Source organism: Corythoichthys intestinalis, chromosome 1 (genome assembly GCF_030265065.1).
Source record: "Corythoichthys intestinalis isolate RoL2023-P3 chromosome 1, ASM3026506v1, whole genome shotgun sequence".
Lineage (NCBI taxonomy): Eukaryota > Metazoa > Chordata > Actinopteri > Syngnathiformes > Syngnathidae > Corythoichthys > Corythoichthys intestinalis.
The window spans coordinates 49,290,819-49,303,497 of NC_080395.1; the positions used below are offsets into that span (position 1 = coordinate 49,290,819).

Sequence of the window (12,679 nt, forward strand, 5' to 3'; positions counted from 1 at the left end):
AGCTTGAACTTGTTTGTGTTAGGGTTCGCGGAACCGGTGGGGGGATCCCAACGCAGGCAACGTGACAAACACAATGAGAGGGATAATTCTCGTTTATTTGGGTCTCTAGCTTCAAGCGAGGCAGGAGGCGGAATGGTCGTGGAGAACACTGTGGCTGCCACGTGTGTAGCTGTCAGCTGGGGGTTTGACAGGCTGGGGTTGACAGAAGTATCCGACGAGGGGTGCGCTGATCAGGTCCTGGAAACAAAAGATATCGTGAGCCGGAGGTCAAAGCCAATAGATACACTAGGGATGCGAGAATCAACTGACGTGGAAAACAGACAAGTTGTTCGGGCGACGTGGTGTTGCGTCCGCTGGGCTTTTAAGCTGGCTGATGACGATTGCTTACAGCTGGCCGCTCCACCCGTCTGACGTTCGACCTGTAATCAGGCAAAACTCCCCTCACCTGAGGCAGGGCTCAGGAAGGAGGGACGGAGGCCCTAACAGTTTGGATGTTAGTGGAGGTTCTTTATCCACCATCCGCACAATCTTTCGTTGAAATCTCTCGTCAATTTTTCTTTTCCGTCCACAGCTCGGGAGGTAAGCCAAAGTGCCATGGGCTTTACACTTATTGATGACACTGTGCACGGTAGACACAGGAACATTCAGGTCTTTGGAGATGGACTTGTAGCCTTGAGATTGCCCATGCTTTCTCACAATTTTGCTTCTCAAGTCCTCAGACAGTTCTTCTTTTATTTTCTTCATGCTCATTGTGGTACACATAAGGACACAGGACAGAGGTTGAGTTAAGTTTAATCTATTTTAACTGGCTTTAAGTGTGATTCAGTTATTGCCACTACCTTTTATGTGCCACAGGTAAGTAACAGGTGCTGTTAATTACACAAATTAGAGAAGCATCACATGATTTTTCAAAGGGTGCCGATACTTTTGTCCGGCCCATTTTTGGAGTTTTGTATAAAATGATAATTAGTTAATTTTTTTCCCATTCTCTTTTGTGTTTTTTCATTGCAAGCAAAAAAATTAAGAAATTACCATCAAAGCATTTGTAATTGCAATCATTTTCTGGGAGAAATTGAGCATTATCTGAAGGAAATGCAGGGGTGCCAATACTTTTGGCCAGCAGTGTAGTAAAAATAAAATATTTAACATAATATATTTTATTGTTTTACTGTTGTAAATCTTATTGGGGTTCATCAAATGTCCTTTAATTTGCTGCAGGTGTGTGCTGACTCACATTTAGCACGAGTTTAAAATGTTACATCATGATTTATATAGAAGTGGGAGTGCATACTTGCGCAACCTCATTATTTCAGTTGTTAATAAATTGAGTTCCATCGGATATAAGTCAAAATTATGTAAAAAGAGTGAATGATGAGTCTTGGTCTCATCTCATTTATCTTTTTTTCCTTTATTCTCCATTCACATTCATATCATCACTGAGAGGAAACTGAAACCACACGGCCTGCACGGGTGAGACGAGTGTATTGAGACACAATCAGCAACACCCGCAAACATTGTTAAACATTTGGATAACTATTTAGGCAGCCGCTTTGGTATGGAGGTAGATTTGTGTCTTTATTATTCAATCAAAAAAAAAGTTGCTTCGATCAAATAAAAAGTTGCTTCAATCAAAATATATACTTTCAATCGAAGAAGACGTCACTTCAATCAAAAAAAATGTGTTTGAATGCAAAAATAAATTTGAAACTCAAAAAAATATATTTGAAAACTATTTTTCTTTGATTGAATTTTATTTTTTTGATCAAAGTCAAGTTTTTTTTAATCGAAACACCATTTTTGATTGAAGTCATGTAATTTTCCGTTTGGACCACATTTTGGCTAGGACATTTGTGTCTTTATTATTCAATCAAAAAATAAATTGCTTCAAACAAAAAAATATATATTTTCAAAAGAAAAATCACTTCAATCAATTTTTTAAAAAAAAATCAATCGTAGAAAAAAAGGTTTGAATGTGAAAAAATATTTGAGACTCAGAAATTCGCATTTGAACACCTTATTTTTCATTCAAACTGTTTTCTTTGATTGAAGCAATCCTTTTTGTGTTTGAGCCATATTAGGGGTAGGACATTTGTGTCAAAATCATTCAATCGCAATAAAAGTTGCTTTAATCAAAAAACTATTTTTAATCAAAGAAAAAAATCATTTGCAAAAACTTTTTTTTTTTATATATATATATATTTTTTTTTTATTTGAAATATATATATTTTTTTTATTGAAGTGTCACTTTTTTTGAAAAGCAAAAAGTTTTAAACTTATTTTTTTCAAAGTGGAAAAAGTTTTGAACACACTTTTTTTTTTGAAGTGGAAAAAGTTTTGAAGGCACTTTTTTTCGATTGAATCATTTTGACACAAAGATTCTCCTTCAACGCTAGTTCCGGTGTGTTTGATTGGCAGGTAGCTGAGCCAATGACATAAAAGTATGAAGCAAGCATAATGGCCACCAGGGCTCCATCCAGCCATCGGAGTCTGTTGGAGTCTAAGCCGAATATAGGGCACCGGTACGGGTATGTGACATCGGCATTTCACCGGAGTACCCGCAACGGTACGGTGCCCTGTCGTGGCACACTGGTCGGACCCCGATATCACCCCCCAGGCACGGAGGCCGGCTGTCGAGTGGACGCCCCGCGAATGACACGGCACTCATTCAAAGCTGAAGCGATGGGGCTGCCGGCGTGGACGCTTACTGGGCAGGCTAGTGTCGGGCCACTCGCCGACCACTCCCGTACCGGCGCGTCGCGGACACTCCGGTTGGAACCAATTGCCAACCGTCACGTCAGGGCAGCGGGTGAAGTTCGCCGTGTTAAATCACATTAAGCAACAGGGCACCGTACTCCGGTGAAATGCCGATGTCACACGCCCGTACCGGTGCCCAATATTCGGCTTAGACTCCAACAGACTCCGATGGCTGGATGGAGCCCTGGTGGTCATTATGCTTGCTTCATACTTTTATGTCATTGGCTCAGCTACCTGCCAATCAAACACACCGGAACTAGCGTTGAAGGAGAATCTTTGTGTCAAAATGATTCAATCGAAAAAAAGTGCCTTCAAAACTTTTTCCACTTCAAAAAAAAAAAGTGTGTTCAAAACTTTTTCCACTTTGAAAAAAATAAGTTTAAAACTTTTTGCTTTTCAAAAAAAGTGACACTTCAATAAAAAATATATATATATATTTCAAATAAAAAATATATTAAAAAAAAAAAAAAGTTTTTGCAAATGATTTTTTTCTTTGATTAAAAATAGTTTTTTGATTAAAGCAACTTTTATTGCGATTGAATGATTTTGACACAAATGTCCTACCCCTAATATGGCTCAAACACAAAAAGGATTGCTTCAATCAAAGAAAACAGTTTGAATGAAAAATAAAGTGTTCAAATGCGAATTTCTGAGTCTCAAATATTTTTTCACATTCAAACCTTTTTTTCTACGATTGATTTTTAAAAAAAAATTGATTGAAGGGATTTTTCTTTTGAAAATATATATTTTTTTGTTTGAAGCAATTTATTTTTTGATTTAATAATAAAGACACAAATGTCCTAGCCAAAATGTGGTCCAAACGGGAAATTACATGACTTCAATCAAAAATGGTGTTTCAATTAAAAAAAACTTGACTTTGATCAAAAAAATAAAATTCAATCAAAGAAAAATAGTTTTCAAATATGTTTTTTTGAGTTTCAAATTTATTTTTGCATTCAAACACATTTTTTTTGATTGAAGTGACGTTTTCTTCGATTGAAAGTATATATTTTGATTGAAGCAACTTTTTATTTGATCGAAGCAACTTTTTTTTTGATTGAATAATAAAGACACAAATCTACCTCCATACTTTGACGACTGCCTTTACACACAGTATATGGGTATTGCTACTTCCATCACTGACACTGACACCTCAAAGAGACTACAGTCATGTGGAAATGGAGATGAGAAAGAATGCCGGGAAGAAAAGAGTAATATGTGATTTGCTCCATTAAATCTCATCAGTGAGATAAGGTAACGCAGATAATAAAGTGATAACAGACAGTAAGACACTGAACTTTAGCCACGTCTGTCTCACCTATTTGTCATGATCAATGTGGAAATGTCCAAGTTTTTTTTTTTTTTTCTACATTCAGTAACAAAAAAGACATTATTTGAAATACAGGACGATGGCTGGGCAAAGAACACCTGGCAAGTTGTGGTATGGGCTGTGACAAAATGCAACTCCAATTTTGTTTCAAGAATGAAACAAATTTTAAAAATAGGAAGATAAATATATGTGACACAGTATATATCCACAGAAGGGGTGTAATCTTTAATGTACAAAGTAAACAACACTATATTATGCAGTGCAAATTGAAGTAAGGCACACTTCTTGTATGTACAACGGCAGCATCAGACGTGCAAAGTAAATTTTCTCAAGTGAAGTGAGAAAGGCAAAAAGAAAGGACTAAACGGAGCCAAAAATTCATCCGTACCTTATGTGTATGTGGGTTTTCAACAACTGACGAATTAGCTGCAGTTCAAAAACTGCAGTTATTTACATCCAAACTTTAGCTTGCAGTCATCATGTGTGACTTTCAACTCTATTCATTTAGCAGTTTTGCTATAGTTGCAGATAGCTGAACACAAACACTATGCACACCCCTCATAATGAGCAGTGGGGGATGGTGTCATGATTTTCATTGATAAACCACCTGGACCTTCAGTATGCCAAACCATGCAATGAAATGGAAGCTCTTGTATAGTATGTATTTGTCATTTATATTTTTGGACGGGCATTGCTTTTTGATGCACAGGTGGCTGTGGTGCAGTTGGTAGCTCTAGTTGTCCTGGGATCAAAGGGTCAACGGTTCAATTCCTGACTTTGACTGCCCACTGTCGAAGTGCCCTTGGGCAAGGCACTGAATCCTAATTTCCCCCCAATGGGTTGGCAGCACTTTGTGTGGCAGCAGCACCATTGGCGTATGTGTGTGTGTGAAAGGGTAACTGTGTGCTAATGTAAATTGCTTTGGGTATTGTAACAATGTAGATAAGTGTGCTTTATTAAGTATTTACCATTTGGTGCGCTTAGATTTGTTTAGTAAAAAAATGTAATGTTTACTGATTCCTTATTTTTTAATATTGTAATCAGTGTTTCATCTAATGCAGTTGTTTTGTAAGTTTTTTTTATCAAATGTATTTAACTATGTATATATTTTTCTTCATAATTATTATTGATTTGATAAGTTTAATTGTTAAAAAATATATTTAAAACTTCAGCTGAGATGAAAAGAAATCCTTTAAGAATTTATTATGAAAAATATAATGAATGTGTTAGGTTCCACATTTAGGTAGGGATTTTGTCAATGAATGCAACATTTTTGCATACCATTTTACACTTTCCCTCTTTAGAGGGCACTCATTTAATTCATTGGCTGAACGGAAAGCATTCACAGTTCCTCCCGTTGAAATGAATTGGACGTCCATTGTTGTCAATAGAAGACAATGAGTTGTATACTAATTTAAAAAATAAATAAATGAAAAACTGTAGTGTTAGTGGAGGTCATAAACAGTGTTTTATTTTTTTAAATAACATTTTATTAATCTGTATTTTTCTTTTATTAATTAAAATGGATTAGAAGTAATAATAAATAAATTTGCATACCAAATCTTGGCCTACATGTCCCAAATGTGACGTCCACGTCTGTGAAGGCCAGGTCTCTGGGGTAATGGTTATTTCTAAATTCCCCAAAATAGCCTTTTGCCCTGCAAAAGGTCAACAGCTACATCTGGTTGATGTTTTTTTGCCGATTCCACTCGATAGATTGATACAAGTTATGAAAAATAATGCACAAATCCTTATTCATTTCCCTTCGATTTATTTTTATCCGAGTACGGCAGGCGCGCCATCGTCATCATAGTCATCATAGAACAGCGTTAATAGAAGTGATGTCCATGTTTAACAGGGGAGCAGTATAGTAAATTGTTGAAATAAAAACCGCATGCAAGAAGGCACGTCTCCTCTTTCACACATCTGATTCCTTTATTACCAGAATAAGGCTAGGAAATTAACTTGTTGTCCGACTCTTTGTGATCTAGGTGCTGTGCTTCTAGGAGCGCCCAGTCGTGCCCAGGCAACCGCGTGAACGCGCATGTCAGCCTGGCTCGCTGCAGAGAATCAGCTGCCTCCTCAGCGTTCACGATTCATCGCTGGGATGGTGTTGACAGCGAGGGGCGACAGATGGCCTCTTTTATTCGCCTAAATGAATGACACGGTCATGTGAAATTACATTCTTACGGCTGGACACCAACCGCCCCCCCCTTCCCGTTCCCTGCCGTCTGTGGAGCAAGACGACGTTGCGAGGCCGTGGACGACGCTGACGTTTACCGATGGAATCCCCCGTTGCTGGTAGTAGATGGAGAAACCGACAGGGTGGACTTGTTCTAAATTATTAAAAACGGCCTGAAATTCAAAGGAAGACCGAACGATGCATCTGCACCAGGTGCTGACCGGGGCTGTGAACCCCGGGGATTGCTGCTACTCGGTGGGCAGCGTCAATGACGTTCCCTTCACTGTGAGTTTCTATTTTCATCCTATTTGGTCTCCAATTGACGCAAAGTAGGTTCGAGCTAAGTGGGCGCTTAGCTAGCTCGCTCGCTTCACACCAGCTGGACTGTGTCAAGCTAGCTCGCTGAAGCTAAGCTAACCTGCTAACAACGACTTCTCCCGCTGTGCTTATTTTCACGGTACCTAGCTTTAAGAACATGTTCTGTCTTTTCCGCGGTTGTGCCAGCACCTGTCAGTTACTGCTGTTGTTTAAGCGCCGGGTTTTACGCCAGTCACTCAATGACCTTTAGCAGCATCTTGGCACATTACAATTACTGCAAGGGAATCCCTTTGCGCATCCATAAGTGGCACGTACAGTGCACAAAAGTGATCTAAATGGTACCGTGCGTATTACGAGTTGGGGGTTGTGTGTTGAGGTTGCAAGGCATTATAGTATTGGGTTGTAGAAGTGGCTTAGCTCGGAACCATTTGGCGTTAAATCCTCCTCACGGGTCATTAGCTCACTGTCGTCCCAGCATCAGGCATGACGTAGACGGCCTTATATGGACACACGCTGGAGGCCTTGGTTACTCTCAGAAGAAAGGCATGCCAAATAGGTTTTTATTTTGTGATGCCTATGAAACAGTATAAATGCACTGTTTATGTCACTTATAAGCACTGTGTCCATAGAGGATTGATCATAAAGCTCTAACCCCTAAAAGAAAAAAGGGGTGAGGGAGCAAGAAAACAGGAAGATGAATAGGCAAGTATTTCTTATAGGGGAAGTCAATCTCAACATGTCATTTCATCCATAGGTATTGTGTTGTGAACGTTTACCAATATCAAATGTTTCTCAGGGACCCATAGTAGCAACCAGGGATGTGACAATATATCAATATAGTGATATATCATGACGTTTGTATCCCAATAAAAAATCAATGTGCTCCTGCCAAGAATCGATATATTATTTTCCAAAGATGTCACTGTTTCATAAAGGGATCAATAAGTCACTACCAAAATTTGCACCATGTTAACTCTTTGGTTGTCATGTTCTGCCTTCTGACTGGGGCAAAAGAATCACTGTTTATTTGCTCCCTCTCAGCCCAAATGAATTGGACATCGAGCGCCGTCAATGGCTTTCAATGCCAGTCTTCCCAGTTCAAATAAATTGGTTGTCTTTTCATTGCCAATGGCAGGCAATGAGTGCATCATAAAAAACACTCATTTGTTTGTTGCAATAATATGGTGTTGCTGTATTTATTCACGAAAATGTCGCACTGAAATATTCTCAGTGTTTGAGATTGACAAAGGTTTTTAACAGATTGTCAGTGACAATGCAAATAATAAACACTGTTTAGGTTTCCATTTATAAATAGTTTGTTTTTCTCAGTAATAGGTGTTTCGTAGAATATCGTAGATTTTGTTGAAAATTGTTGCATAGATATTGTATATTGAAGGATAATCATTATCATCAGCCTTTCACCAATCTGATGTCTTCACAACTAGTCCAGTCTGATGCTGCTCCTTTCAGCAGAAACCTCTTTGGTTAAACTGTCTGAGCTGGATCGGTTGGAAGAAAAATAAGGACCCGCTCAGACTGTGGCCTTTGAAGACCAGTTTGGAGACCCCTGGTCTATGGTGACAAGTCTGACAATGTTTAGCATAAAATATCTATACTAGGCCTGCACAATATATCGTTTGAACATCGCCATCGCGATGTGCGCATGCGCAATAGTCCCATTGCGGAACATGCGATTGTTTCATTTTTATTTCTATAATTTTAAATTCTAACTTTTGTAAGTTGTTTTCATAAAAGCAGCAAAAAAGCAACCTTTTATATACACCACTCTTCATCTTTCACAGATAAACCCCTTTAGCCTGGAATAAACGGTATTATATGAATACTAGGGATGTCTGTATTTTTGTACCAGAGTCACCCGATTTTGAGAATCTGCAGATACCTTTGACGCTCACGCTGCTGAGAACAGCCTCTCACTTAGACAATGAATGAGTTGCCACAGCACAATTCAGACTGTGTACATAGCTTAACGATGATTAACACATTTGTGCATTTGATTGTAGAGCTACCAAGGTGTCTCTGGCCAGATCAAAGCTACAAGCGTGTCAATCATTGTTGACTTTAGGTACCAAACACCAGCTGCACTGGTGACCAAAAAAAAACAGTTTGGTCACACTGCTTAGCAGTGCACTGCTTTTCATCCGATTCTGATCCTTTGAAAAATGGTACGATCAGCCAGATTTCCAATTATGTGATCAGATCGGGACATCTCAAATGACTTCAACGTGGTCATAGTGATCCACCAAAGTCTTCCAAAACAGAGCTATTCAAGTTATCTGGCGAAAATTCTTCTAGTTTTTATTTCACAAACCCCCAAAAAGTCGCAATGTCATTTTTTTTCCCAATATCGTTTAGCGCTAATGTATACTGCATGAACGCTTTTGAGTTGCTTTAGAAATCTCGTCCTCAAACAGAACCATGGTTTGTCATCGTCTCAGTCCAGGCCAACTTCTCTCAATCTCTATTCTGTAGCATGGGAGTCTCCTGGAGCTTTTTAGTTTACGAAATTGACATTTTCTACTGTGGAAACCTAAACCTTCACATTGTTATGTGCAGAGTGGGAACACATCAAAAGTGAGTATTTATGCAATGGATACACATTTGCATGACCTGTGGACTTTAAATGATGACTTGTCTGGCAGAGACTCAACATTTTTGTCTCATTCAGAGACAGCTCCAAAAGAAACCGGTCACTATTACATTTTGTAAAGCAAAGCGAATACATTTTAAAGTTTTATAGTGGCTATTGTGATGGGAAATTGTGTCCACTTTTAATCCCTTCCAATTGTGTTTCACATCAACCTTAAGTGCACTATTTGAAATAAACCAAGTAGCGACTACTGGAGAGCAAATTGGTTTTGTTCAGCTTGTTTTTAAAGTAAACGATGATGATGAAGATGATAGTAGAGATTTTTTTAATGATATGTGACAGTATTTTATGCCTTATGAGGCAATGTTTAGTTTTACTTCCCAGCTCTTCAAGAAACTGTCTTGGTCTATACCTGACTTGTGGAAAATGTTTAACGTAACTTATTTTCGTGTCAAAGGCCTATGTTTCAGGTAACATCTTTGACGCTCTGTAATTACAAGCTTTTTTTGCAAGCATTTTAGAAGCTTTTTGTATAATGACTGCTTCAAATGTGTTTTGACCGCTGGAAAAAAAATTAAGGCAGGTGCAATGGCTGCCAATTTTTTTCTTAATCTGTTTGTTGGCATTTTTGCCCGGATATTGGCTGTTTCCTTAAGTTTATTAGGGGTGTTGTCGTGGACCCTGACACATTCCTGTTTGAACGGCAAAATATAGCGGACTCGTCCTCTTCTGCCCTCATGTTGACCTCCGATGGAGACCGTGAATGCACGAGAGCTTTGCTTTAAGGCCCGTATCTGTTCAACAATGTGGAGCAGAGCGAGCTCAGAAGCAAAATTTGTTCACGCTGCCTTCAGGCCAGAATTTTTCCTCTTGGGTTTTCCCTATGTGGCTGAGAGGACGTTTGAAGAACACTAGACAATCTGTCCAGTGCATTTTCACTCACACTGACCCTTTGGGCTCTGGGGCCAGACCACTGGAAAACACGCACAGCACATGTAAGCATAAGAGCTGTTTATGTGAAACAATTTCTAACTAAAATAGAAACAATTTTATTTACCAAACCTGCAATCATGACTGAAATTACTTGAAACTGTTGAGACCGGAATTTATAAGCGGGAGAAGATGGATGGATATACATATATGTATGTGTTTGTAGTTGTATAAAACCCGTAACGATACGTGTATCGAAACCGAAATCGTGATACTCGGAGTCAAGATTCTGTATCATGGTGTGAGACGATTCAATCGTGGCAGTCCTTCACGCTGAGTTAATATCAAATGTTCGCATGGACTGGTACCTTGCAAGGAGACAAATGTAGGCATCAACAATGAACTGTGAAATTGCAAAAACATAAAGGGTTGTAACTTGTAACTCCAACGAAGGGATAAAACAGCTGGCGGGGAGAGCGTCAAGGAGGACGAGCGAGAGAGTGAATGAGAGGGCAAGAGAGAGAGACAGACATTGCGTCCCTTCAACACGCTACCCTGCATCCTTGCACCTTCTCCTAAATTTGAGCCAGCGCAATTATATTTCTCATCCACTCGCATGTAAATTTGCACATTCGGTAAAACATATTCTCATGAACTACTTTTGTTGCTAATAAGTGATAAATGTCCACTTTGCCTGAAGTCAATTTGCCTGCTGTGGACTCTTGGAGCGGGCAGAAAGTGGAGTAATCGGTCTAAAAAAATTTTCAGAGTTGCAACGTTAGAAAGTGAACAATATTTTGCTCCAAAATATGCTTAAAGAAACCAAAGCAACAAGCACACGCCCCTCAAAAAAATCCCCATTTAAAATTGACATATGCGGCAGAAACATTCCTCTGTCTGTTTTAATCAGTGAAAAAATGTCCAATGACACGAATGGCAAGAAAGACGGAATTATTTAACTATTTCAAATTTTAACCATCGAAAGAATTTACTACGGAAAGTCTCATGTTGTATTTGTCTACTCTACAACATATGCTCTATTACTTTAAAAAATTTAAAAAAATAATTCGTTGAAACAAAATGTTTCATTTTTCACTTCATTTTTGGCTAAAACCCCTCCAAAGCATTATTATTATTATTAATATTTTGAGGGTGGATATAGAATTGTTTTATATTTATTTATTTCACGTATTGTTGTTAAATTTTCAGGTGATTTGTTCCATTAAATGTTAGTATTAATGTATTTTAAGTAAAATATTTTTCTGATTTAAAAAAAAAATCGTTTTGTGGAACGAATCATGACCTGAATCGTATTGTAAATGTTTGTATTGTTACAGCCCTACTGCGTGTTTATGTGTATACACATTGGCCACAATGCTTTTGGCACCGTGTTCCTGTGACAGTTGGGGATAGTTTCTTAATTTTCTCCGTGCAGTGTTTGAAACAAACAACAGGTCCTGTTATATTTGGGGTCTGGCTAGCCAGCTTAAAAAATGGGTCTAAAAGCAACATTTCTTTTTGTCATTTAGTACTTTCTGTCCAAAACAATAAACAGTTGTATGAAAACGAAGGTCTTGCATGCATGATGAGGGTGCTTTTCTCTTGAGCATTTGCGAATACATCGCAATTAGAACATGGTGACGGAGAGCAGCTCTTGATGGGCTTGTGCTACTATAAAGAATGAGTCCTCTAATGCTTATAGAGCAAAGCTGAGTTGGGTTACTAAACACCTGTAATACAGTTTTAGATAAGACCATGGAGGGCAAAGAGTTGCTTTGGAAAATAGCATTTTTTTGGACTCCACAAAGCAATATTGCCAATTAATCTTAAACCCCCAACATTCATCAGTAATTTTTGCTGATCTACCAGTATGTCAACAAGGATCACCATTTTAAACATCATTGAGGGCATGGATAGTTTTCTTGTTTTGAGCTACTGCTCATTTTCTACAGCACCCCAACTATTTCATACATTTCTTATTGCATCTGCAATAAGAATAACAATCTGCAAACAATTCCGCTGTGGTGTATAATGACAAATAAGAAGAATGGCATGAAATGTAACACGCTGAATGTTTTATGTTTGCCTCAATCGAAAGGAGATCTTATGATGCATGTCCTAACTAGGTTTTGCTGGTGTTGTTTGACAGGTTGGTTAAGTGTTGAATTATTCAAATCCTTGTCATTAACATAAACTCTGCTCTCTTAAAATCTGTTCTGTCACTCTGCTCTACTGGCTCAGTGGAAAGCTGTCATATGCTAGACTGTACTATAGTGCTTTGTGATTTAATGTCTGTTGTACACAACTTAGGATCGCGTTCAGGCTGCCACTAACGATTATTCTTATAATTGATTAATTGGATACTTTTTTCATTTACCTTCACAATTTAACTTGAAGTTGCTTTAGCCATGTTGTAAGTAGCAATGACGAGAAAATGGATGACTATTGCCTTCAAAAAATATTTTATTACAGCTGCCTGAATTAACTGTAGTCTACAACTTTACTATTTTAAGTACATAAAACTTGTCAAAGTTTTTAATAAAGGTTCTGAGTATAA

The 12,679-nt window shown here is 38.3% G+C and overlaps 1 protein-coding gene across 2 annotated transcripts in view; it reads left to right on the top strand.

The window, feature by feature from the left end:
* Positions 1 to 477: 477 nt before the first annotated feature.
* The window catches only part of dmxl2 (Dmx-like 2), a 101,430-nt gene continuing 89,228 nt past the window's right edge, over positions 478 to 12,679 (top strand). For both annotated transcript variants that reach the window (XM_057828585.1, XM_057828665.1), the window contains exons 1-2: positions 478 to 579; positions 6,076 to 6,551. In XM_057828585.1, coding sequence (XP_057684568.1) covers positions 6,465 to 6,551 — 87 coding nt within the window. In that variant the 5' untranslated portion in view covers positions 478 to 579; positions 6,076 to 6,464. The remainder of the gene's footprint in view (positions 580 to 6,075; positions 6,552 to 12,679) is intronic.